The sequence below is a fragment of the Oncorhynchus clarkii genome, chromosome 28 (assembly GCF_045791955.1).
Source record: "Oncorhynchus clarkii lewisi isolate Uvic-CL-2024 chromosome 28, UVic_Ocla_1.0, whole genome shotgun sequence".
NCBI lineage: Eukaryota > Metazoa > Chordata > Actinopteri > Salmoniformes > Salmonidae > Oncorhynchus > Oncorhynchus clarkii.
Genome location: NC_092174.1, coordinates 14,057,504 through 14,084,985, shown reverse-complemented (window position 1 = coordinate 14,084,985; position 27,482 = coordinate 14,057,504). Strand labels below are relative to the sequence as shown.

Here is a 27,482-nt window from a genome sequence, read left to right as displayed (position 1 = left end):
AGCCTGCCTCTCTCGCTTGCTCTTTTTCCACTCTCTCTCTCTGCTGCGGAGCATGCTACTGTGCACTGACCATGGCTGAAGAGGAGAGGAGAGTACAGGGGGAGGGGATCAAGCTGGGAAGGAGGGGAGCTGGGAAGGACGGAGGGTTAGGAAATGGCAGAGATTTGGTTTGTGAGATGTTCTTCAATATTTGTGTATTTGTTCAAGTATTAGGGCCTGTGTTTGTGTGTGTGTGTGTGTGGTAGAAAATTGAGCCTTCATATAGGGTAGGTTGAAGGGGAATTGGGGGTGGAATTGCAGCTTTGGTTCCACGGGGAGGCTGTGTGTGTGTGTGTGTGTGTGTGTGTGTGTGTGTGTGTGTGTGTGTGTGTGTGTGTGTGTGTGTGTGTGTGTGTGTGTGTGTGTGTGTGTGTGTGTGTGTGTGTGTGTGTGTGTGTGTGTGTGTGTGTGTGTGTGTAGTGGTTTTCATGACTATAAGGTGGGTAATGATGTTCAGCTCAATAGAATAGTAGCTCATCTGTGATTCAGGGATGATATGAGGTATGGGGGGATTCACAATGGTGTGCTACACGGCAGACTATCCATGTTAATACACGCATACAAACAAGGCAGAAAAATAGGGTAGTGGTAACAAGTAGAGAAATGTTGCTCTCTGCTTTAAAAGAGAATGCATTGAAGCTACAATAAAGAAAATTAATTATATTATATTGATAAATCAATATCCGTAATAAGAAATGAGGGTGTTCATATGTATATAATTGAAGTGATAAACGAATGAGTGCCTTTCTGGGAGTATTTCTTTCCCTCAGCCACAGTCTCTCTCTCTCTCTCTCTCTCTCTCTCTCTCTCTCTCTCTCTCTCTCTCTCTCTCTCTCATAACACATTTCCTCTCGGAGGTCCCTCCCTCTCTCTCTTTCTTTCTCTCTCTCGGCAGTCCCTCCCTCTCTCTCTCTTTCTCTCGCTCCTCTTGAGGGTGCATGAGGGTAATGCAATACCTTTTCTTCTGTCGCTTGTCTTGCCACATCATAGCCTGTTCAAAATGACCCTCTGCTTGTCCCAAAGTGTGTTTTCATCTATGTGTGTTTGTGTGTGTGTGTGTGTGAATGTACTGTACTTTCGACTGTGCTTGTTAATACCTGTATGTGTGTGTGTTGTCTTCCCGTGTGTGTGCGTCGGTGAATCTATGTGTGCCTGTGTGTGTTAGAGCGTGTGTGTATTCATTGAAGGCTGGGAGCTGAGCGGGTCAGCTGTGTGTTGTTTTCTCTGTTGACAGGCGTCGTGTCAAGGTAAGCGAGGCCTGGCTATAGAGACACTGTGAGAACAGCCTTTCCTCACCTCTCTCAATTAGCAGACCGAGGAAATGCCAGCACTGCCGAGGGAACAGTAGCAGGATAGAGAGAGAGAGAGGGAGAGAGAGAGAGAGATACAGAGAGAGAGATACAGAGAGAGAGGGAGAGAGAGAGATACAGAGAAACAGAGAGAGAGGGGGAGAGAGAGAGATACAGAGAGAGAGACAAGTAGAGAGAGAGAGAGAGACTGGATGATGTACAGTGTGTTTATCATGACGTTAATAGTATTGTATTAATATATGTAATGTCCTTGGTTTTCAGTGTCCAGACTGCTATTTGTGCGTAATGGCTCAAATTGAACTAGGTTCTCGACACTTCTCCTATTCTCAATAACTGTGACCGATTTTTCCCATTTTCCCCAACAATACAATACAAAACATGTTATCTAAACCAATCTGTCCATTTTCTATCATATGAGTCTGTGGCTGTGAGTCTCTTTCTCTCCACTTGAGATCACACTGTACAGACTCACACATTGCCCCCTCACCACATCTCCAATCTTGTCCATGTATATATACTAGAGGTCGACCGATTAATCGGAATTGCCGATTAATTAGGGCCAATTTCAAGTTTTCAATTGGAAATCTGTATTTTTGGGCGCCGATTTGACGATTTTTAATTAATTAATTAATTAATTTTATTTGTATACCTTTATTTAACTAGGCAAGTCAGTTAAGAACACATTCTTATTTTCAATGACGCCCTAGGAACGGTGGGTTAACTGCCTTGTTCAGGGGCAGAACGACAGATTTTCACCTTGTCTGCTTGGGGGATACAATCTTGCAACCTTACAGTTAACTGGTCCAACGCAATAACGACCTGCCTCTCTCTCGTTGTACTCCACAAGGAGACTGCCTGTTACGCGAATGCAGTAAGCCAAGGTAAGTTGCTAGCTAGCATTAAACTTATCTTATGAAAAACAATCAATCATAATCACTAGTTAACTACACATGGTGATATTACTAGATATTATCTAGCGTGTCCTGCGTTGCATATAATCTGACGGAGCATACAAGCATACAAGTATCTAAGTATCTGACTGAGCGGTGGTAGGCAGAAGCAGGCGCGTAAACATTCATTCAAACAGCACTTTCGTGCGTTTTGCCAGCAGCTCTTCGTTGTGCTTCAAGCATTACGCTGTTTATGACTTCAAGCCTATCAACTCCTGTCACTCGCTCTGAGCATTCTAGTAGTTGTTCCCCTTACTTTGCATGGGTAACGCTGCTTCGATGGTGGCTGTTGTCGTTGTGTTGCTGGTTTGAGCCCAGGGAGGAGCGAGGAGAGGGACGGAAGCTATACTGTTACAATGGCAATACTAAAGTGCCTATAAGAACATCCAATAGTCAAAGGTTAATGAAATACAAATGGTATAGAGGGAAATAGTCCTATAATTTCTATAATAACTACAACCTAGAACTTCTTACCTGGGAATATTGAAGACTCATGTTAAAAGGAACCACCAGCTTTCATATGTTCTCATGTTCTGAGCAAGGAACTGAAACGTTAGCTTTCTTACATAGCACATATTGCACTTTTACTTTCTTCTCCAAAACTTTGTTTTTGCTTTATTTAAACCAAATTGAACATGTTTCATTATTTTCTTGAGGCTAAATGGATTTTATTGATGTATTATATTAAGTTAAAATAAGTATTCATTCAGTATTGTTGTAATTGTCATTATTACAAATAAATAAATAAAATTGGCCGATTAATCGGTATCGGCTTTTTTGGCCCTCAAATAACCGGTATCGGTATCAGCGTTGAAAAATCATAATCGGTCGACCTCTAATACACGCAGGCACGCACACACACACACACACACACACACACACACACACACACACACACACACACACACACACACACACACACACACACACACACACACACACACACACACACACACACACACACACACACAGAGAGACAAATGACAGACTAATTGTATACTTATCCCCTATTCTCCCTCTGCCTCTATCCTTCATTCATTCGTTCATTCTTTCCACTCTGTCCCTGGTGTGGCGTTGCCATTGAAGCTAGTTGAGGCCGGCCACACAAAGACACCCCGTTGACGTTAGAATAAAGAACTCTCCAGCGACAACATGTTTGAAAGCGCACGCAAGCCTCCCTCGTCTGCCGTGTCGGAAGAATAGCCCCGCATCAGATAAAGGCTTTTCCAATTTCAAATATTCCTTCCACTTTGAAGGGTGTTTATCGCAAATCCAATAATTTGCATATTATTTTCTAAGTGTGTTTTCTGTACTTGCTTCTTTTGTCACGTAAAAATGAATGAAAGTGTGGAGGGATAGAGGTGGAATCACACCTTTGTCTGGTTATCGTTTGCTTCTTTTCTCAAGGAGAACTGTAATTGCTTGCGTTATCCTTGCGTTGTTTTAAGTATTGTTTTGATGTCGACGGCATTCGGTTTTACTATGAAGGGTAAATGCGCCATCAAACAACAGAATATGGAATATATGCAAGGAATATACTGTATGGAAATGAGTCAGAAATTGAGGTTGGATTTATACATGTGTGTGTGTGTGTGTGTGTGTGTCTTCGCCTTCTGCGAGGCAGTATAGTGCAGCCCCTGTACAATATCTTAAGGTTGGCATGCGTGACCTTTCGTGTTTTCTTATGAATTTACACTTTGAGGAAATCCGGGTGGTGACATTTCAAAAACACCTAGCTCAGTCCAATCACAAACAACTAGCCACAAGCCACAACTACCCCCCCCCCCCCCCCCCCCCCCCCCTGGTACATACTAGAACTAAACTTTGAGGAATTATTTTGGGAATTTATCTGATCAATAGTTTTACAGCTGTTGTCTGCATACAATATCAAATGGATAAAATGTAGCTACGGTGTATCAGTATTCTGAAGTGCATTTGGTTGACTGTACACTCACTTCTGCAGGTTCAGCTGAAAGAACCAATCTATCCTAAACCATGCTGCACCCTAATTGCGTTAGAACCTTTTCGCCTTATCTTTTTTTTGGGGGGGGGTAGAAAATCGCTGACGTAGACACTGGCACGGCGCTGGAGATAATTAACATGGAGTTTAGTAGTGTCCCTTTAAGGTTGGATGAGGAAAGGGTTGGGGAGGGACTATCCTGTAACGGCAACCCATGGTGATGATGGTTGGACTCACCTTACCCACCAGTTCCTCCACGCGGGTTACAGGTTTTCCCTTCTGGTGGCGCAGGGTGGGGGGAGACTGTCCATCCCAGCCAGTCAGCTCCTCAATGCTCTTCAAGTAGAGCAGAGCCTTCAGGCCCAGGCAGTAGTCCTCGATCAGGGTGAAGTCTTGGTTCTGCACCGCACTACAAATCTGGAGAAGATGCATGCAGTGGAATGCATTTGTGTATTCGCTAACACACCCAGACAGTTGTGTCGTTGTATTCATACACACGTGGAGGTACAATTGTGGGAAATATTACGTTTTCACAGTTTTTTTTGCGACAAACTATTGCCAGTAGACACTGGTAGTACACATTGCGGGAAAAAAAAATCTGCCAATACCGACCTTAACATTTTAGTGCCCGCAACTGTATACCCACACACACACACGTACACTAAGCGATGTGTCTGTCACCAGGAGGCTATATTTCTAAGAAGTAGCAGAGAAGACACACAGCCGTATGCAGCCTAATGTGTCAAAACCACCGAGGCTTTCACAGAGGGTGTCATCTATTTATGCTACATTATTTGGTGGCATAATGAGTGTGTTCGCATTTATTTATTTATAAACAGATTTCTGAGGCTCGGACCCCCCCGCTGAGATAATAGGTTTATTTGCTCTAGCAACTTGTTCATTGTATTATATTAGGATTAGGATTTACATGAAGCTTGTTACTGGCAATCTGTTGCCATAGCAGCCGGGGGTATACACAACCAAAGCGTTGGGTAAATTCCTTATTAGGCAGTGACAAAGCTTTGTGTGAAAGAAGATAATGTTTTTGTGTTGGGAAAGGAGAGAGAGGAAGGGATGGAGAGGGGGAGGAGGGACGAGGGAGAGATGACAGAGAGATCGAGAGAGCCGAAAAAGCTCTTTGATGTGATGGCTTCATCTTTCGTAAAAACAAGGAAGTAAAATCCCTGGGAAGGCGATTGGTGTCGATGACGATCACTAATAGACTAATAATCATATAGAATGTAATGCAAGCTTGGAGTTAAATCCTATTAAAAATTGATCAGTGTTGAATATCAGACAAAAGACACATCGACACTAACATGAATGTAACATGAATGTTCCACACTGAGCTGTTCTCAAGACTTGCTTTAGCCCTCATTTCCCTCATGTCCCTGTGTGTGGTTGAATATCCAATAAGTGTGATTATACTGAAAAACAACATACTGACACACAGCTGGGTACCCAGATGTGTAATCCGATCTGTTTGTGCATTTTTATCATTAGTCCTCATTTGTCATCTGACAATAAATGTTAGCACAACCTAACTATATCACAAGTCAACTACAGTACAAGTTGACTTGGTACCTATGACAAACAGATTTAGCTACCAGGCTAGTGGTTAGTGCACTTTAAAAAAAAGAAACCATTTTGATCTTGTCTCATCGCTGCAACTCCTCAACGGGCTCGGGAAGCGAAGGTCGAGTCATGCCAATTGTGCGCCGCCCTATGGGACTCCCGATCACAGCCGGTTGTGATAGTAAGTGCACTTTTTGTTGATGTCTCTGCTTACTTGTAGAACAGAAGCTCCAGCGTGGAGGAACTGCAGGCCTGTCTCGGCTGAGTCGATCCCACCAGTCGCTAGGATGGGGAACCCTGGCAGGGCCCTGCCGATGGCGGATACAGCGCGCAGGGCAATGGGCCGGATGGCATTACCTGTGGAGATGGATCAGAATTCATGTGGAAGGATTAACGAAAAGACTTCCTCTTCAAAAACGCATTCTTAGACCTACCTTTCTTATAGAAGATGAGATTAAACCAAACGCATATGTTGTGTAAATAGCAGAGTTTGTATGTTTCTCAATCTCTCCAGAAATAGATACAGTGTAACATATGAAGAGTACATATGGACAATCATCCAATCTCTATTTCTCACCCACACATGCAGTCATGCAGGCACACACACACACATACATAAACACACACACACACTTGATGTATGCACAAACACACACACGAACGCACACGCACACGCACACACACACACACACACACACACACACACACACACACACACACACACACACACACACACACACACACACACACACACACACACACACACACACAGTGTAAACACACTCCCCAATGGGGTCCAATCCAGGCCACTCTATCATTAGTTGGCTGTCATGGGGTCCCTACAGGATGGGGTTGGCTGTGCTCTGTGATCAGGCAGACAGATGGAGACATTTATCACATTACATTTAACCTGGTTCCCCCACTAGGTTCTCGCTCATTGATCACAGCCTTGTACACATGTATTTGACCAGAGAGGCTCATACGTACACACGCTGGCAACACACAGACACATCCATATATACTTGAACATAACACACACACACGCACGCACACACACACACACACACACACACACACACACGCCCACTAGGTTGACAGATAGAGACAGCACCCTCTCTCTCCTCCCATGCTAAATGATCCTCATTAACTAATGCCAGCCTCTGAAATCGGGATGATGAATTGAATCAAAGCATACATTTTTGCATATTCTCCATGGATGGTTACTTGTATACATATTCATGGCTCTTGCTCTCTCCGCCCTCTTTGTTCCTTGGCGCTTTTACTTTCCTTCTCCTCCTCCTCTTCTCTCCCTCTTACGACTGAAGTCTCCTAAATTGATGCTCTTCTACTTTTGTCTCCCCTCACCCTCTCTGGCAAAAGTCTCCTAAATTGATGCTCTTCTACTTTTGTCTCCCCTCACCCTCTCTGGCTAAAGTCTCCTAAATTGATGCCCTTCTACTTTTGTCTCCCCTCACCCTCTCTGGCTAAAGTCTCCTACAGAAAATGTATGATGGTTCACACTCCCTTTTCAAGCATTTCTTCTTAGGTAAAATATGAAATAGGCAATCATTTTTGGTTAAGGGCCACATCGTGATGTAAAAAATCAGGTGAGTTATTTTAAAACTTATAGGTCCATACAAATTTCTACATAGGCTACTTTCTATCTAGTTTTAGACATGAAAGAGTGGCCTGGAGTCTTTTTTAAACCAAAATATGAATTTCCCAAAACCTCCCGCGGACCAGATTGAATGGGCTCGCGGGCCGGATCTGGCCTGCGGGCCGTTTGTTGCCCACCCTTGCTCAAGAATATACTTCTTCTCTTCCTTTACAACCGAGCGGGGGCCACCTATGTTTTATGTCAGTTGGACTCCAGTCCTTTTTTTCAAATTTGAAAAATCTAATGAGTGTCACTTATGGAGGTCCTCCTGGCCAAAAGTAGAAATGTGTGACCCCCCCACTCCTGGCCCTTTAGGACAATAATGTTCAATGACCCAGTCGAAAGGGAGGGGAGGGAGCTGGACTGCCCCCAGCTAGGGGACTCCTGAGAGTATGGAGCTACAGCCCCAGCCATATACACAAGTTACACCAGGAGAACTACACTATGACAGCTGGTACTTCTTGCATGAAATACTGCCTCAATAGTCTCAATCCTCATTTTGAAATGCAGGCTGCTTTCTTGACCCTGCGACTGGCTCAGAAGGTGTGTTGGCAGCTGAGAAGGAGGGAGGGAACAAGCAGGGAGAAGAGCGGAGGTGAGCCCGCAGAGAGAGAGAGAGAGAGAGAGAGAGAAAGAGATAATCATACTACGCACACACACACTCTAGTATACACACAGGGGCTTTACACCGACAGACTTGAACACACGATAGCGGACTGTAGCTGTAAGGTAATAGCACTGCTTACAAGACAAAGTGTTTATGTGTGTGGGTGCGTGTTACTTACCAGACACTCCTCCGTAGGTGGTGCGCTTGCCCTTGCCGATGCCAGGCCAGGGGGTGCTGTCAGCTTTTAGGCCCATCATTCCAGACACTGTGTTGGTGGCAGTGACTCCATCTGCCCCTCCTATAACAACAAGACCACAATCACTATTGAGCTTGATATTGCTGAAATTCCAGTCATTCAAAAATGGTTGTCTGCTGCGCCTTCCCCTCCACCCCCCATTCTAGAAATACTTCAACCTCCCTTCACATCCTTTCCCAACATGAGGAAAAAAAGGAACAAATGAGAAAAAAGAGGATGGGGGGCAGGGATTTGAAGCTAGGTCTCGTTTCATTTCGGACAGACAACGTCAACAGCCGATTACATTGGATTTCACATAGTCTCACAGTAGGAGTGCTGATCCAGGATTAGGATTCTCCTGTCCACATAATCATATTCATGTCAAAGGCAAAACTGATCCTATATAAGCACTCCTACTCTGAGACTCTGGACTGTCGTTACCTTCGTGTGCAGCCTTCGCAATGTCCACGATGTTGGTGACGTTCGGCGTGAGCTTGGCGAAGAAGGGGATCTTGGCGGTCTGTCTCACCCACCGACAGATGTTCATCACCATCACAGGATCCTATAACAACAGATTCAGGATCAGATTGAGGAAATAAATACAATATTTCACTTCTAGTATAGTATAATAAAGTTGTCCTCTGAAGAGGGGTGTTGCTGGCTCAACATTTTAAAAAGGATGATCTCACCCATTTTTCACGAGTGCTAACTTGTGAAGTTTCGAAAATGTTGACGTTTGAGAGGAATTAGGCCACTAAACCAACCTCCATCTGTTGTAGCATTGAAATGTTTGACAGGTTTTTGCAAATATACCATTTTTGTCATAATGTAAGCACGCACACGCACAAACACGCACGCACACACAGCTCTGTCTGAGTTCCTCCTTTAAGCTCTGATGGGAAAGAAAAACACTGTTGTGTCCATACAGGTTCCTTCAAAGACCCTGCAGCTCCACTGTTGCATTTTCATAGCAGCTCAGTTGCTCTTTCTCCCTCTGTCTTCCTCCTCCTCTCTCTCCCTCTCTCTCTACCTCTCTCTCTACTTACTACCTTCTTGCCCTTTGTGCTGTTTCTGTGCCCAATAATGTTTGTACCATGTTTTGTACTGCTACCATCTTGTGCTTCTGCCATGTTGGGTTGCTACCATGTTGTTGTCATGTTGTGTTGCTACCATGCTGCGTTGTCATGTGTTGCTGCCATGCTCTGTTGTTGTCTTAGGTCTCTCTACTTAGTGTTGTGTTGTCTCTCTTGATGTATGTTTTGTCCTATATTTTAATTTCATTTATTTTTTATTTTTAATCCCAGCCCCCGTCCCTGTAGGAGGCCATTTGCCTTTTGGTAGGCCGTCATTGTAAATAAGAATTTATTCTCAACTGACCTGCCTAGTTAAATAGAGGTTAAATAAAAAATAAAACGTTTATCAAACTCCTCTCTCTCTCTACTTTTCTCTCTACCTCTCTCTCTCCCTCTGCCTCTCTGTCTACCCCTCTCTCTCCCTCTCTCTACCTCTCTCTCTACCGCTCTCCCTTCCTTATTTCTGCCTCCTCCCTCTCTCTTTCTTTGCACCCTTTCTCAGGACACAGTTCTACTTGTTGGCACATACTGTTCACCCATTGGCAGTGGTATTTTGTTCTCCTGTGTTAACTGAAGTGAGATTGATGATGGCTGAGCCATATCCCCAAGGTACTGTGGTAAAGGCTGCCTGTCTGTCCACACCAAAGTTATTGACAACCTTGTTAAAGATGAGCAATCATGACTGTATAACATAAATAATTAAAATACTGAGTTGTTTTGTATGCAAAAAAAGGGGGAAATGATATTACTTCATACTAATACAATTGCTCAAAGAAAGACAAGTAATATTTTTTTTTCTCAAAAAGGTAAGGGTCAAAATAATTGACAACCCTAAAGATTCTTATAAATAAAGTAGTCAAAAGTTTGGTATTTGTGACCCATTTCAGGAAACTAGGCGTAGTTCCTCGTCACTACTTCACAGGAGAGCCATTTGAACGTAACCTTTTTTTAAATGATCAAAATGCGTTCTTTGGCAGAAATGCCATCTTGAACATGTGAACTTTCATGTGCCTTAATAACAAACTTGTATGCCATCTGTAAATACAAATACAATTGTTAAATTACGAGCCTAGTTGTTTTAGCCACAGAAAAAAGTAATCAACCTTACCGCTAGCCATGATTGGCTGAACATGGCGAGAGATGACTTTGGATTGGTCTGCCCTATAGCACGCTTCTGTCTATTTGAGCAGGTCAGTATGAGTAGGTAATCCTATCTAAAAATACTTGTAAAAAATGTATTGCGTAGTAAAACTGCATAAGTGTTGCTCTCCACTTTCTGGAAGACCGAGTTTTGAAATCTGTGGAATTATAGTATGATAGCTTAGGAGATGGAGAAAACACCTGTCTCCGGATTACATCTTCAACTAAGGGCAACCATGTCATCCGACAGGAAACATGTCTGTCCATGACGGGTAAGATAGTCTAGCTAGCTACATGTTCATATATTACACATTTCTAATTTTGACAGAAAAGGGGTTTCATTTCAAGTTAAAGTGTACTGTTAGCTAGCTAACGTTAGCTGGCTGGCTCGCTAGCTAACGTTACGTGTATGATCTCATTATTCATATCTCAGAGCCATTTGCTTGGCTAGTTATAGCCTAATGTTAGCTAGCTAACATTGAACCTGGTTGGTTAGCTATCTGCAGATTTGTGCAGTGTAGTAATGTCATGAGTTGGGATTATGGTTCATTGTTTAGCTATCTACATGTCTTAACAAAACACTCCACTATGCAAGCAACCATTTCAGGTGAGTTCAATTTCAGAGCACTCTCGTCTGAGTGTGCCAGAGCGCAGAATAACTGATGAATTTACGAATGCTCAACACCCGTTGAATATGGCTGGAGTCAGTAAACATTGGCAAAAAAAGCATAACTAAATTGTTGCCTGCAGCACAGTTACAGTCACCAACGCTCTGGATAACATGAAAACAGCCTAACTAACTCTGCTAGGTCGAGTAAAATGGTCAGAGTTTGGGTGGGGGCTAAAGATTAAGAGGATGTGAACGATGCGGAATGGGTGTAGACAAAGAAGAGCCCTCCAGTTGGCACCAAAACATTCAAAGGCCATTTTCTCAAAAGTGAGGTTACAAGTTTATCAACTTTTAGCTGCCGCATGCATCCCTTAAGTATGTAAAAAAAAGCACCATTTAAAATATTGCTACATAAGACCGAATCAAGGCGGTCGGTCACATATTCCTAGCATGCAGTGACTACTTGTTTGATGCATTTGCCGTTTGTTTAAGTTTTGTTTCAGATCATTTTCTTCCAGCGGAATATGCTTTTAGGGCCTCTCGAGTGGCGCAGCAGTCTAAGGCATTGCATCACAGTGCTAGAGGCGTCACTACAGTTCAATCCCGGGCTGTATCACAACCTGCCGTGATCGGGAATCCCATAGGGCGGCGCACTATTGGCCCAGTGTCGTCCGGGTTAGGGGACGGTTTGGCCGGGGGGGGCTTTACTTGGCTCATTGTGCTCTAGCGAATCCTTGTGGCGGGCCGGGCGCCTGCAGGCTGACCTCGGTCGTCTGGTGAACGTTTCCCCTGACACATTGGTGCGGCTGGCTTCCCGGGTTAAGCGGGTGGATGTTAAGAAGCGCGGTTTGGTGGGGCATGTTTCGGAGGACACGTGACGCAATGAGACAGGATCGAAATTGGGGAGAAAAAGGCTGTAAAAAAATGAATCAATATTTTTTTTTAACACTTCCCCATTAAATGTGGATGCTACCATGGTTATGGATAATCCTGAATGAATTGTGAAAAATTATGAGTTACAAAGGGACAAAGATCATAACCACAAGACATGCTATCCTCCTCTGTTATTGGTAAGAGTTTAGCATGTTAGCATGTCTTCGGGGTATGATATTTGATCTTTTTTTATAGTGATTGGTGCCACTATTATTATAGTGACTCAATCTGTGTTTGTGATACTTGTATATGGCAATGTGATTAGCCTGAGGTAGCATTTGTCCGTTGAAACCATTAAAATCTGGGTGATGCACAGCATACTAAACAGCTATTTAACAGTGCAGGTCTTCTGCCCAACGAGAGCCTTTCTCTGTGGTTCTCTAAGTGTGAACTCTGTTCCGCTGTGTGTGTATGTGATCATTAGTGTATACGTGTGCGAATACACTTATATTTGTGTGTGTGTGTGTGTCTGTGTTTGTGTGTCCACCAGAGTGGGTCGTGGGAGGGATGTGGGCGGCATGTGTTTTTAACAAGGCTGGCAGCGAAACACAAATGAGAAAGCCTGACTGGGGGAAGAAACTGGAATGTATATGGATGGGAAAAACTGAGTGATGGAGAGAACACAAGTGAAAGAGGGAGAATGGATGATTTTATTGTCGATTGTAATGTATTATTCAACATGGGATCATGCAAATAAAGCTTCTTTGAATTTGAATGGCAAGTGTGAATAAAAGTTAACAAATACACTGAGTGTACAAAACATTAGGAAGGATTTTTACGCCTTGAGACAATTGAGACATGGATTGTGTATGTGTGCCATTTAGAGGTTGAACAGGCAAGACAAAAGATTGAAGTGCCTTTGAACGGGGTATGGTAGTAGGTACCAGGTGCACCGGTTTGATTGCAATGCTGCTGGGTTTTTCACACTGAACAGTTTCCTGTGTGTATCAAGAACGGTCCACCACCCAAATTGACACAACTGTGGGAAGCTTTGGACTCAACATGGGCCAGCATCCCTGTGGAACGCTTTTGACACCTTGTAGAGTCCATGCCCCGACGAATTGAGGCTGTTCTGAGGGCAAAAGGTGCAACTCAATTTTTTTGGGGTGCACTCAGTGTATATGGCAAGAAACAGAAAATGAGAGATGAAGGAGGGATAGGAATCGAGAGAAAGGAAGAGGAAGGGAGAGAGAGGGTAAACAGTGTAAATAGCTATGTCAACAGCTGGAGTAATGACAGAGGATTGACAGATCAGGGGAAGAAACAGCCTTTCATGTCCATAATGTGTAGGGATGTTGGAGAATGGGGTGCATCTGCAGTTTGCGAGAAGAAAGGAATAGGTGTGTGTGTGTGTGTGCGTGCGTGCGTGCGTGCGTGCGTGTGTGTGTGTGTGTGTGTGTATAAAAAACACTAGTAAGCCTGTCCTGGAAGGCTAAGACTGTGTGTGTTTTAACAGATGATGTGGTAAGAACCTAATGTCCTCACAGAAGGGTGTGATGCTGGTCTGTGAAGCAGGCACACACACTCACACGCACACTCCTGTGACAGCTTATAAAATACTTTGGGCTGCAAGTGTGTGCTGCAAGTGTGTGTGCAGCAACCAAAGCCCCTGGCCTGCGAGGACCTCTCTCAGCAATGTGGATGTAAAGTACTGCCTCCTGCACCAACCTCCCTTTAGGCCTCCCCTAACTCATCATACCCCTCCCACACGCCACACAAGCCCAGAGAGAGGTGTCCTCCTTGGGAGAGCTTTACATTTTTGATCCAGTGCAGCCTGCATGGGCCAATATGACATATGCTTCCCTTTGTCTCTTTTACAGGGTGGTGGGTGGTGCGGTGAGGCCCAGGAAGACCATCTCGTGGTGTTGAGGGACATTAAGTGCCACTGTATATCAACGGCTCCATAAAAAAAGAGCCTGTGCAGCAAGGCAATAGCTCTGATCCTCGGGCACATCGTCTACTTTTGATCTCGGGGGGGCTTTTGTTTCGGTTTTAACACAATACTTCAATGTGACTCCTGTATTGAGGGAAAGGCCCATCAAAGTGACTGGGGCAGAAGTAAAAGATGGTTTCCTTGCACTGAGCTGGAGAGGGATCTATCCGCGCAGAACAAAGCATAGATCGAATAGAGGAGGGGGGATAGAGTTTTGGAGGCTTTGTGGGCTATGCCTTCAGAGGAGAGGGAAAGGGAATAACAGGAGAATGAGAAGCACGACCATGGACAGCTCCTAGGCCTTCAGAGGAGAGTGAGAGGGAATCGCAGGAGAATGAGAAGCATGACCATGGACAGCTCCTAGGCCTTGGGGAAGGCAATATGAAGGCATGGTTTTGTATGTAACTATGTACTGCTTTCTTTCTTGGGCCGAGGCTGTGATACCTTTAATTATATGTGTGTGTATACCGTGTGTGTATGCATATGTGTGTGTCTGCACTCAGTACACTATATATGTGTGTATATTCTGTGTGGGGGATGTAGTATCAGTGGACACACACACACACACACACACACACACACACACACACACAGAGACAGAGAGAGAGATATGTTTATTGGACTGCTGATGGAGAAGCGTGCCACAGCCAGCCCCTCTCCCCGTGAGGATCACTAATTTGTTTTCTAAAATTAAAACTGACCTGGGGGCTGTGGTTAATGGCCACGGACATAACACATTAAAGTAGCACACGTCTCCAAAACCCACAAAACTAACTCATTTCAGTTATCTATATTTTCTCTATTCTTATCTATCTACATTTGAAGTCGGAAGTTTACATACACCTTAGCCAAATACATTTCAACTCAGTATTTCACAATTCCTGACATTTAATCCTAGTAAAAAATTCCTGTTTTAGGTCAGTTAGGATCACCACTTTATTTTAAGAATGTGAAATGTCAGAATAATCGTAGAGAGAATGATTTATTTCAGCTTTCATTTCTTTCATCACATTCCCAGTGGGTCAGAAGTTTACATACACTCAATTAGTATTTGTTAGCATTGCCTTTAAATTGTTTAACTTGGGTCAAACGTTTTGGGTAGCCTTCCACAAGCTTCCCACAATAAGTTGGATGAATTTTTGCCCATTCCTCCTGACAGAGCTGATGTAACTGAGTCAGGTTTGTAGGCCTCCTTGCTCGCACATGCTTTTTCAGTTCTGCCCACAAATTGTCTATGGCATTGAGGTCGGGGCTTTGTGATTGCCACTCCAATACCTTGACTTTGTTGTCCTTAAGCCATTTTGCCACAACTTTGGAAGTATGCTTGGGGTCATTGTCCATTTGGAAGACCCATTTGCGACCAAACTTTAACTTTAACTGATGTCTTGAGATGTTGCTTCAATATATCCACATAATTTTATTTTCTCATCATGCCATCTATTTTGTGAAGTGCACCAGTCCCTCCTTCAGCAAAGCACACCCACAACATGATGCTGCTACCTCCGTGCTTCATGGTTGGGATGGTGTTCTTCGGCTTGCAAGCCTCCCCCTTTTTCCTCCAAACATAACGATGGTCATTATGGCCAAACAGGTCTATTTTTGTTTCATCAGTCCAAAGGACATTTCTCCAAAAAGTACAGTCTTTGTCCCCATGTGAAGTTGCAAACCGTAGTCTGGCTTTTTGGAGCACTGGTTTTGGAGCAGAGGCTTCTTCCTTGCGGAGCAGCCTTTCAGGTTATGTCAATATAGGACTCGTTTTTACTGTGGATATAGATAATTTTGTACCTGTTTCCTCCAGCATCTTCACAAGGTCCTTTGCTGTTGTTCTGGGATTGATTTGCACTTTTCGCACCAAAGTACGTTCATCTCTAGGAGACAGAATGTGTCTCCTTCCTGAGTGGTATGACGGCTGCATGGTCCCATGGTGTTTATACTTGCGTATTATTGTTTGTACAGATGAACGTGGTACCTTCAGGCGTTTGGAAATTGCGCCCAAGGATGAACCAGACTTGTGGAGGTCTACAATTTTTTTTCTGAGGTCTTGGCTGATTTATTTTGATTTTCCCATGATGTCAAGCAAAGAGGCACTGAGTTTGAAGGTAGGCCTTGAATTGTGATACAGTGGATTATAAGTGAAATAATCTGCCTGTAAACAATTGTTGGAAAAATGACTGGTGTCATCCATAAAGTAGATGTCCTAACCGACTCGCCAAAATACAGTTTGTTAACAAGAAAGTTGTGGAGTGGTTGAAAAATAAGTATTAATGACTCCAACCTAAAAGTATGTAAACTTCCGACTTCAACTGTATGTTGTAGTCTTAATAACATCCACAGGCCTAGCCAGCGTAATGATATAATTGTGGTTCTAGTCTTTGTAAGATCTTAAATTGGTGCCACCTCCAGCAGTGAGCTCTGTTTTCAGATGGTAGCTTTTTAATAGGTCATTCCCTGTAGTTAGTTTCTGTAGCATAGCTTTTGTGCTGGGAGGTCAAAGCTTATTGTTAGCATTCCTGGAAGATGTACCAGCAAAGCAGCCGTAATCCCATGCTTATGTGTCATTAAATAATTTATCTTGCATTGTCTTAGAATCTGAAAAAGATGTCATCCTGTGTGTGTGTGTGTGTCTCCCTCTCTCTCTGCGCCTATATGTGTGTGGCCACTGTCGGTGTGATTAAATGCTATTTCCTTGCTTTAGTTCACGCAGAGGTTACCTGCCAGGAGGCAGAGGCCTGTGATTAGCCTTGTGTCCTTACAGAGGGGGGATCCACACACAGTGCGGTGCCCCCTGCAGTGCTCATCATAATTTATGAGCACTGCAGGGGGCACAATGGTTCTGTCTCGTGTTTAAAGGGAAACAGGCCCAAGTCCCCTGGCGATCGTAAACTGCCAGGGTAAGAAGGCGGCAGATGGAGGAAATCAAGTCAAATCGCAGCATTGCTGTTAGAAAAGCCACCAAGTGCTACATTTGTGGTAGTGATTTGATTTTTTTTGGTTAAGGCCCATTTTGGGGATTTTGACACATTTGTTTAAATCATTTTAATCTGTAACTTTTAAGGGTTTATTACAAGATGAGTGTATGTATTCATCAGAGTGTTTCTCTGAATCTAAAGTGGAATTCTGTAAGAAATATTTTTGGGGTGTAACAAAATTGTATTTTCAAAGCAATTGGCTATGTGTATTGAGTGCATATTAAAGAATGGCGAACGATCGACCCAGGACAGAAAGAGTTGGATGTGGTTCAGCCGTGTTCCACGAGGAATTTAAAGGTCTAAGTAATGAAATGGTTTTGCCAGAGTGTGTGACACTGGTGGAGTGTGTGTGTCAGTGTGATGGTAGATACCTGTCCACAGGCCAGTCCCATGCCCCTTTCTCCCATTCCATGGGGACAGGAAAGGTTGAGCTCCAGTGCATCCGCCCCGGAGTCCTAGACAGAAAAACACACACACAACCATCAGCTGCGTCTGCATCGATGTCAATGGGACATTCAGTGACAATTCGACTTAAGAGTGGAGATTAGGGTTCTCCCTGATGTGATTTCTGTGTGATAAAAGGAAACAAGGGAACATCCCAGCTCGGTTCCCAAGAGTTGTTTTGAGTACATTTTACTGTGACATGTTAAAATCTTCGCATAGCATAAATGATGACTACCGAACATAACAGTTCTCAAGTACCTGTCATGCCATCTGCAAAGAGACAAGTAAAGAAACGACACGACACATCTACATTAGTACCAATGGCGACAGAAATAAAAAACACTGCATGCATGAGCACGGGGATACCGCAGAAAAACACATTTCAAAGACAGACTCAACTGAGATGCGAACCGAGCATTGCAAAGGGAAAGCGAGTGCCTAACACCTTTTAAAAAAAAAAAACACTCTTAAAATAGCTGTGGAAACTTGTTGTTGACACGTCAAAGAAGCTATAAAATAATGGTGCTGGTGGATGGGATGGGAGAGGAGAAATGGGTAGCGGTGGTTCATGGGAGGAAGGAGAGTAAGAAATAAGCCATTCAACAGGCAATTACACTGTGGAGAAGCGTTCTGACAATGAATCAAAATGGCGGAAGCATCGGTACGATTTCCAGAGACCCTTTATTTCTCAGTCCCATCCAGCATGCTTGCAGAATGTCAGGCCAGCACAATCTATGGCCTTCCTCACAACTGACAGCCATTAGAGAGCAAGAATGAATAATAAGGGTTTTAGCCGTTCTAAAGGAGAAGGGAGAGAGAGTGGTTGGATAGCTGGGTATAGCTATTTATCATAGTCAGCTTTCAGGAGAGGTCGCTGGGGGGGCATGTTGGTCGTATGGACCTCAAACTAAACTCCATGGTTAATTAAGCTAAATGGATGGGAGAGGGGAATGTAATTGAGCCAAAAAGCAGAGGAGAGAGGACAGTTTTCCTAAAAGGGGCTGGCGGATTTCCTAAAAGCGTGCTTTCATCTTTCTCTGTGGGGGAGGGCCTATTTTTGAAAACGGAGGGCAATGAGTAACAAAGTCTGTATACCTGTGGGTCATCGTTCAGGCAAACATAAAACATTGACTGTTCTTATGGACTTGCTCATGCCAAAAATAATTGTGTGAAAGACAGCATTGCTGCATCATTTGATCGCCTGCCACCCCTAACATTTCCACATACACTAAGTCATTAATGTTGACTAGTTGGTACACCCTGTGGCCGTGAGCTCACCTGATTGCGCCAGTCAACGTAAATGGCATCAGACAGCCTTGGATAGTGCTAAACATTAGACATCAACATTCTAATAACCAAGACAATAGAAGGAAGGGAAGCGCTGCTAGGGTGCACAACAGTATGGCTTGGGAGATAGAAGGTGCTCTTTGGTAAAAGGGGTTAATTGGTAATCAAAAAACAAAGAGGACCAAGGCACTCCTCGTATCCTTAAAATGCTTTTATTTGTATGGCATGTCGAATGGAAATCGAGATTTTAGAACTCGTCTTCGTCAGGGAGTACAACGACTGTCTTGGTCCTACTCACATGTGACCTTGGCGTACAAAGACAGTTACCACTGAATTAACAAACGTTTCTCCATTGGCACAAGTGAGCCCTACTGTCTGGTGTCACACAGTACGTCTACGTTGAGTTCTCTGAAAGGCTCCGATTCACTGCTCTTCATCTTTACGCATTAAGTTTAAGCTGTCCAGAATGATGGACGCTGTGTGTGTTTGTGTCTGTTTATGTTTGTCTGTGAGAGCAGGTGTATCTCATTTTGCCTGTGAACATCTCAGGGCTCTGCAGATACGCTCCACTTCAGAGCCAGAGGCCTCCACACGCACGCCCGCATGCCCGCACGCACGCACGCACGCACGCACACACACACACACACACACACACACACACACACACACACACACACACACACACACACACACACACACACACACACACACACACACACACACACACACACACACACACACACACACACAGCTCATTTATTAGGGCTGACGTTAACTTCGACAGAGTTTAAGTACCCCAGCTTGATCAAAGCTAAACTAGCCCTCACTATCGAAAATGTTATCACATCAAGGCTGCTTTGATAGACAATTAATCTGGGAAAATAAAAAGCATTTTTGAATGAATTCAAGGCTGACATTAATAAAGGCCTCTTCAGTTGGAGAGACTCAAAGCTGAAAGACAGTTTGAGTAAGTCTTGTTGGAGAATATCTGTTTGAGGCCTGCTGGCAACAGTACAGCCCCTTACCAGCCCATAAGCTCTAGTGGTTAGCAACAGCCTCACCAGGAGTAAGAGTCTGGCCATGATAGGCATAACTCACCTCTGTAGGATGTCAAGTGCTTTATAGCTAGCTAACAGTCCCATGTTGGAGGGAATCCATCCGTTACAGTTTTTCTCAATCACATACAAGCAATTGTTGGATCTGTGTTGAGACGTACAACGGAACGGCGATGATCAAATGCTCAAATACATTTTCAGAACTTCTGATCTTGCCTTAGTACCTGACTTGCATATCTTAGACCACATTTAGCAAAACTTGAAATACAAATGTTCTCGGTGAACACAAAATTCACTGTTGAGTGTTTGGTTCACAGAATATAAACACGTTGTTTTCACCAGAAGAGAAACGTGTGAAATTATGTTCTCTGTTTCCAGTGCAGTAGTATCAGTAAATGCTACTGCACAAAATTCTAAATCACCCCGTCAGTATCACACTATGTACAATATATGGAAAGATCTAGGCATTGGGGACTGTCTAATTGTTTGCATTTTTTATAATATTGGGGGCACGCAGAGATTGAAGTTGGGTTACTCCTAAGTCATCAGATTCAACACTGTGACCTTCTAAGCTTTACGTAGGTGTGGATTAAGGCCTGTACAGTGCCTTCGGAAAGTATTCAGATCCCTTGACTTTTTCCACATATTGTTACGTTACAGCCTTATTCTAAAATGTATTAAATGAAACAATTCCTCATCAATCTACACACAATACAGCCTAAACGAAAAAGCGAAAACAGGTTTTTAGAAATGTTTGCAAAAACAGAAATACATTATTTACATAAGTATTCCGACCCTCTGCCGTGAGACTCAAAATTGAACTCAGGTGCATCCTGTTTCCATTGATCATCCTTGAGATGTTTCTACAACTTGATTGGAGTCCACCTGTGGTAAATTCAATTAATTGGATATTATTTGGAAAGGCACACACCTGTCTATATAAGGTCCCACAGTTGACAGTGCATGTCAGAGCAAAAACCAAGCCATGACCAAGGAATTATCCATAGAGCTCCGAGACAGGATTGTGTCGAGGCACAGATTTGCAGAAGGGTACTGAAAAATGTCTGCAGCGTTGAAGGTCCCCAAAAACACAGTGGCCATCCATCATTCTTAAATGGAAGAAGTTAGAAACCACCAAGACTCTTCCTAGAGCTAGCCGTCCGTCCAAACTGAGCAATCGGGGGAGAAGGGCCTTGGTCAGGGAGGTGACAAAGAACCCGTTGGTCACTCTGACAGAGCTCCAGGGTTCTTCTGTGAATATGGGAGAACCTTACAGAAGGACTACCATCTCTGCAGCACTCCACTAATCAGGCTTTTAAGGTAGAGTGACCAGACGAAAGCCACTCCTGAGTAAAAGGCAAATGACAGCCCGCTTGGAGTTTGCCAAAAGGCACGTAAAGACTATCAGACCGTGAGAAACAAGATTCTCTGGTCTGATGAATCCAAGAATTGAACTCTTTGGCCTGAATGCTAAGCGTCACGTCTGGAGAAAACCTGGAACCATCCCTACGGTTGTAATAGTCTGGGTGTAGCTGGTGCAGAGGAGTTTGGCACAGGACAGCAGAGATGCGTAACACAAGTAACTTTACTCAAATATTCCAATAACATGTCGTAATACCGAGCCCACAATAACGGACCGAACATACATAAAACAATCACGCCCAAAAACCATGGGGAAAACAGAGGGTTACATAATAAACATGTAATTGGGGAATTGAGACAAGGTGTGTAAAACAAAGACAACAAACAAATGGAAAATGAAGAGTGGATCGGCGATGGCTAGAAGGCCGGTGACGCCAACCACCAAACGCCGCCCGAACAAGGAGAGGGACCGACTTTGGCGGAAGTCGTGACAACGGTGAAGCATGGTGGTGGCAGCATCATGCTGTAGGGATGTTTTTCAGTGACAGAGACAGGGAGACTTGTCAGGATTGGGGGAAGGATGAATGGAGCAAAGTGCAGAGAAATCCTGTTTTTGCTTTGTCATTATGGGGTATTGTGTGTAGATTGATAAGGGAAAAAACTATTTAATCAATTTTAGAATAAGGCTGTAACGTAAACAAAATGTGGAAAGCCTACAAAAAAATTAGCAAACCAGCCTTTGTATTGAATACATAGAATTGGATTGTGATGATGCTGATGAATGAATCCTGCAATCAATGTGCAGGAATAATATTTGATTTGATGTGTATGAAATTGTTCGGTGAAATATGCATTAAAGAAGTGTAATTGACCATAATTCTGCACCTTGGGATAGTTGTACTTCCAATTTTTATCATAATTATTTAGTGACTGCAAAATCTAGTAGGATTTTCAAAAGACATACTAACTTTCTGTTTGGTCTGCTTGGACTGAAGAGATAAGTATGGTGCATCTACATCTGTATTGCTTGCTGTTTCTGTATAAGCACTTTGTGACAACTGCTGATGTAAAAAGAGCTTAAAAATACATTTGATTGATTGATTGAGTGATTGGTTGTGTTAATCTTGTTAAGACAACCAATCTTGTTCTTTCGATTAATGTACTTGCAATTTTTATTATATTATATGGTTTTGATGAATGTATTTATATTGAGAGAAATCAACAACATTTTGAAAACGCATTTACTGTTTTGCCAAAGGCCACAGAGTTCTATGTCTTGTGAAAATTGTCAACATTGTTCCAAAAAATGCTTTAATGAGATTGAGAAAAACTGTAAATGTGTGTCAAGTGTGCTACCTCTCCGGCCTCTAGGTCACTAGGCTGCTCGTTATGGCGCACACCTGTCACCATCGTTATGCGCACCTGCATGTCATTAGACTCACCTGGACTAATCACTTCCCTGATTATCTTCCTTATATATGTCACTCCCTTTGTTTTCTTCCCCAGCCGTAATTGTTTCTGTTTCAGTTTCATGTCTGTGCGTTGTTCGTGTTTCTTGTTTTGTATTATGTTTTTATTTATTTATGAAATGATTCACTCACAGAACTTGCTTCCCGACTCCCAGTGCACACATTACAATGTGACTCGTGTCGTTTTAGGAAACTAGGCGTATGTTGCAAGTCATCACTTCACAGGAGAAGCACTTGAACATAACGTAAAAAAAAAAATCTAAATGCGTTTTTCGTCAGAAATACATTCTGGAACATGTGAACTATCATGTGCCTTAACAAGAAACTTGTATGCCATCTGTAAATACAAATACAATTGTTAAATTGCGAGCCTAGTTGGTTTAGTCATGGAAAAAGTCAGGAACCTTCCCGCTAGCCATGATTGGCAGAGATAATGGATGGGCTGGACATGCCAAGAGATGAGGTCAGATTGGTCAGCCATGTAGCACGCTTTTGTTTATAACATGAGCTGGTCAGTATGTGTAGGTAATCCTTTCTAACGCAGCGTTTAAAAAAAAAAATATCACCTAGTAGAACTGCATAAGTGTTGCTTTAAACTTTCTGAAGGACCAAGTTTTGAAATCAGTGGAATGCCCGGTGGAAATTGAGTATGATAGCTAAGGAGATGGAGAAAATTCTGGCGTTTGATTGCAAATATGCAGAGGGATTCGGAAAGAGAACATAGAAGGCTGTTGTATGAAACCTGTCTCCAGATTATATCTTCAAACTAAGGACTACCATGGTATCCGTGACAGAGAGGAAGAAGTGTCCAGCCATGGAAGATAGTCTAGCTAGCTACATTTTCAGATATTATACATTTCTAATTTTGTCAGAATTTTTTTTTTATTTTAAGTTATTAAAGCATACTGTTAGCTGGCTGGCTCGCTAGCTAATGTTATGTGTATGAACTGTGTATTAATATTATTCGTATCTCAGAGCCATTTGCATTACTAGTCAGCCTAATATTAGCTTGCTAACATTGGTAAGCTACCTGCAGATTCATGCAGGGTAGTAATGTCATGAGTTGGGATTATGGTTAATTATTTAGCTAGCTATCTAGCTAGCTAACATTTTTTTTTTTTCTCCCAGGTAAATTGACTGAAAACACGTTCTCATTTACAGCAACGACCTGGGGAATAGTTACAGTGGAGAAGTCGGGGATGAACGAGCCAATTGTAAACTGGGGATTGAACCTGGATTGAACCTGGTTGGTTAGCTACCTGCAGATTCATGCAATGTAGTAACGTTATGAGTTGGGATTATGGTTCATTCTTTAGCTAGCTAGCTAGCTACATGTTTAAACAAAAGACTCCACTATGCAAGTAACCAGTTCACTACACCTTCTGTATCCTGTGCATGTGACAAATAAACTTTGATTTTATTTGACGTAGTATGTGTTTACCAGAGACAGTAATGTGAAGAACATGACCTGCACCAAAGTCAAATTAGGATATAACATTAGGCCAGAGAGTATCCAAGTTAAAAAAATTCTCCGGAAGAATGTCCTGCTTTTGTTTCGTCACACTCACAACCATAAATTATTTTCTGTAATTGGCTCGCCATTAACTTGTAAATAATGATCTTTTGTGAGTTTATTTTCCTGTAATAATGAAGGCAAATGAGCGAAAGTGAAGATGTTGTCAGCTATATGATATGGTCATTATTTGAACTGGCAAGCCTGCTAACTTAACATTAGCTAGTTAACTAACAAGCTAGAAACGAACCCAAAGATAGTTTAGAAGGTTGCTTTTAGTTGCATGGTTTGCTAGGTTGACATATACAGTACTCCATTCATTCTTAGAGTTTATTGGTGTTAAAATACACTAGTTATGCTATTTTGGACCACCAGGCTGCTGATGTCATGTATTTATACTTTTTCATAAGGACAACGATAAGTTTGATGTCAGACGACAATAGTATGTTTATGATGTCATTGCGACAACTGTCAATAGACATATTATAAACCAGCCTTTAGTCTTGAAATCGTTGGTTGTTCGGTACATGCCTCATGTGAATCCGGAGCAAAGGCTGAACGGGTGTAGATAAAAAGTGAAGTTACAAGTTTATTAACTTTCAAAGCAGAATTACTTTCCCATTGTTCCTCAACTGTAGTGTATGATATACCATTTTCCATTTTCTAGCTGTCTGTACTTTTATCCAAAAAACACCATTTCAAATTTTGCTACATAAGACCGAATCGAGCCACAAACACCATTCCCTAGCAATGAAATACTGTGCCACTACTACTACTATTATCAATCACCACAGTGGATTTAGCATGCTTGATGCAAACACAACAGTGTTGGTTTCACATCAATAACCACGAGTTCAATAGGGCTATGTGAGGTGACAGAGCAAAGCTGAGAAGGAACGATAGAATAAAAGATAGATTTCAGAGGCAAACATCCACATCGGAGGAGAAAATGAATAACATTTATTTTATTTTATGATTTCTTTCTTTCTCTTTCTTACACTCCCTTACTCTTTCTCTCTCTCTCCTTTCTCTCTCACTCTCCCCCTCACTCTCTCCCCTACTCTCTTCCCCCCCTTCTCTCCCTCATCTTTCTCCATCTCCCTCCCTCCCTCACTCACTCACTCAAATTCTCCCTCCCCTCTCCCTAAAATTATGTATTTTTTTTACATTGGATAAAAATGAACTCTGAAACATTGTTCCAAAAAATGCTTGTATGTGATTGAGATAAACTGTAAATACCATTCCCTAGCAATGAAATACTATGCCACTACTACTACTATTATCAATGATCACAATGTTTTTAGCCTTCCTGATGCAAACACAACAGTGTTGGTTTCACATCAATAACCATGAGTTCAATAGGGCTATGTGAGGTGACAGAGCAAAGGAACGACAGAAGAAATGAAAAAAACATTTTATGATTTATTCCCTCTCTCCATTACTCTCTCTCTCTCTCCATTACTCTCTCTCTCTCTCTTTATCTCTCTCTCTCTCTCTCTCTCCATTACTCTCTCTCTCTCTCCATTACTCTCTCTCTCTCTCTTTATCTCTCTCTCTCTCTCTCTCTCCATTACTCTCTCTCTCTCTCCATTACTCTCTCTCTTTCTCTCTCTCTCTCCATTACTCTCTCTCTCTCTCCATTACTCTCTCTCTCTCTCCATTACTCTCTCTCTCTCTCCATTACTCTCTCTCTCTCTCTCTCTCTCCATTACTCTCTCTCTCTCTCCATTACTCTCTCTCTCTCTCCATTACTCTCTCTCTCTCTCCATTACTCTCTCTCTCTCTCCATTACTCTCTCTCTCTCTCTCTCTCCATTACTCTCTCTCTCTCTCTTTATCTCTCTCTCTCTCTCCATTACTCTCTCTCTCTCTCCATTACTCTCTCTCTCTCCATTACTCTCTCCCTCTCTCCATTACTCTCTCTCTCTCTCTTTAACTCTCTTTCTCTCCCTCTCTCCATTACTCTCTCTCTATCTCTTTATCTCCCTTTCTCTCCCTCTCTCCATTACTCTCTCTCTCTCTATCTCTCTTTCTCTCCCTCTCTCCATTACTCTCTCTCTCTCTCTCTCTCTTTCGGTGCATGCTGGGAGTTTTTTGGAGTTTGAGTGTTTGGTGTGGAAAGCTCTATCCTAACTAACTTTCTTGATTATTTTATTTACATGTTATTTTCTATGGTGGAGGGTTAATTAAATATTTGTTTTAGCGGTATCCAAAGTTTTTTTTTCAAAGTTAGGGTGGAAGAGGACAGAGTAACTTTCCTGGGGGTTGGAAGGTGTAGTGTGCGCAATGGCTTCTCAGCCTAGCGCGGAGGAGACGCTGTCGATACAGCATGGATTCAGGTGTGTTCCTGAGAACGGAGTTAAGGTGGAGGAGGTTCTGCTCGCGGTCGGTGAACAGGTAGGAGCTGAGTTTATACATTCTGCTTCTAGAATGAACAAAGCTGTGGTTGTGTTCATGAAAAGGGCTAATTTGGTCGGTAGGCTAATTGCTAGCGGAATATTTGTAAGGGATGTGTTGGTGTCAATTTCACCTCTCTCTACCCCTTCAACAAGAGTTGTAGTGGCAAATTTGCCTCCGTTTATTACGGATGATCAAATTAGGAAAGAGCTGAGTCGTTTTGGTAAGTTTGCTAGCGGTTTCCGTGTACTGTCAGCAGGTTTTCAGGCAGATGCCGTTAAGCACGTTGTTTCGTTCAGGAGGCAAGTGTTTATGTTTCTGAACAATAATGAGCAACAGCTAAATGTGCATTTTAAAGTGAGGCATGGGGAGGGGCTCTATGCCGGTTTTGCCAGCACAGATAGTCTACGGTGTTTTGAATGTGGGGATTTGGGGCACAAGAGTTTTGCGTGCCCACATAAAGGCCATAGACAAGGTGAGGGTACAACGGCAGGTGGGGGAAATCGAGGTCAAAATGCAGGGGGTAAGGAGATGCAGATAGCAGAGGCTGGGCCTAGTCAGTCTAGAGATGGTGGTGTAGATGAGGCTGGGCCTAGTCAGGCTAGAGATGGTAGGGTAGTGGAGGCTGGGTCTAGTCAGGCTAGAGATGGTGGGGTAGCTGAGGCTGGGCCTAGACATGCTATGGAGGGCGGTGCAGATGATGCTGGGCAGAGTCATGCTATGGAGGGTGGTGCAGATAATGCTGGGCCGAGTCATGCTATGGAGGGTGGTGTAGCTGAGGCTGGCCCTAGTCATGCTATGGAGGGTGGTGTAGCTGAGGCTGGCCCTAGTCATGCTATGGAGGGTGGTGCAGATGATACTGCGTCTAGTCAGGTAATTCTAGTGGATGAGGAGAGTATAGTGGGGAAGTGTAAGAGATTAGGGGGGGAGGAGGAGGGTGTCAAGAGGAAAAAGAAAAAGGGTGT

The 27,482-nt window shown here is 43.0% G+C and overlaps 1 protein-coding gene across 2 annotated transcripts in view; it reads right to left on the bottom strand.

Moving 5' to 3' along the window:
- LOC139386594 (dihydropyrimidine dehydrogenase [NADP(+)]) overlaps positions 1–27,482 on the bottom strand; it is a 139,163-nt gene that overhangs the window by 5,085 nt on the left and 106,596 nt on the right. For both annotated transcript variants that reach the window (XM_071132277.1, XM_071132278.1), the window contains 5 exons: positions 17,363–17,446; positions 8,775–8,895; positions 8,277–8,396; positions 6,049–6,191; positions 4,497–4,676 (listed from right to left, as the gene is read on the bottom strand). In XM_071132277.1, coding sequence (XP_070988378.1) covers positions 4,497–4,676; positions 6,049–6,191; positions 8,277–8,396; positions 8,775–8,895; positions 17,363–17,446 — 648 coding nt within the window. The remainder of the gene's footprint in view (positions 1–4,496; positions 4,677–6,048; positions 6,192–8,276; positions 8,397–8,774; positions 8,896–17,362; positions 17,447–27,482) is intronic.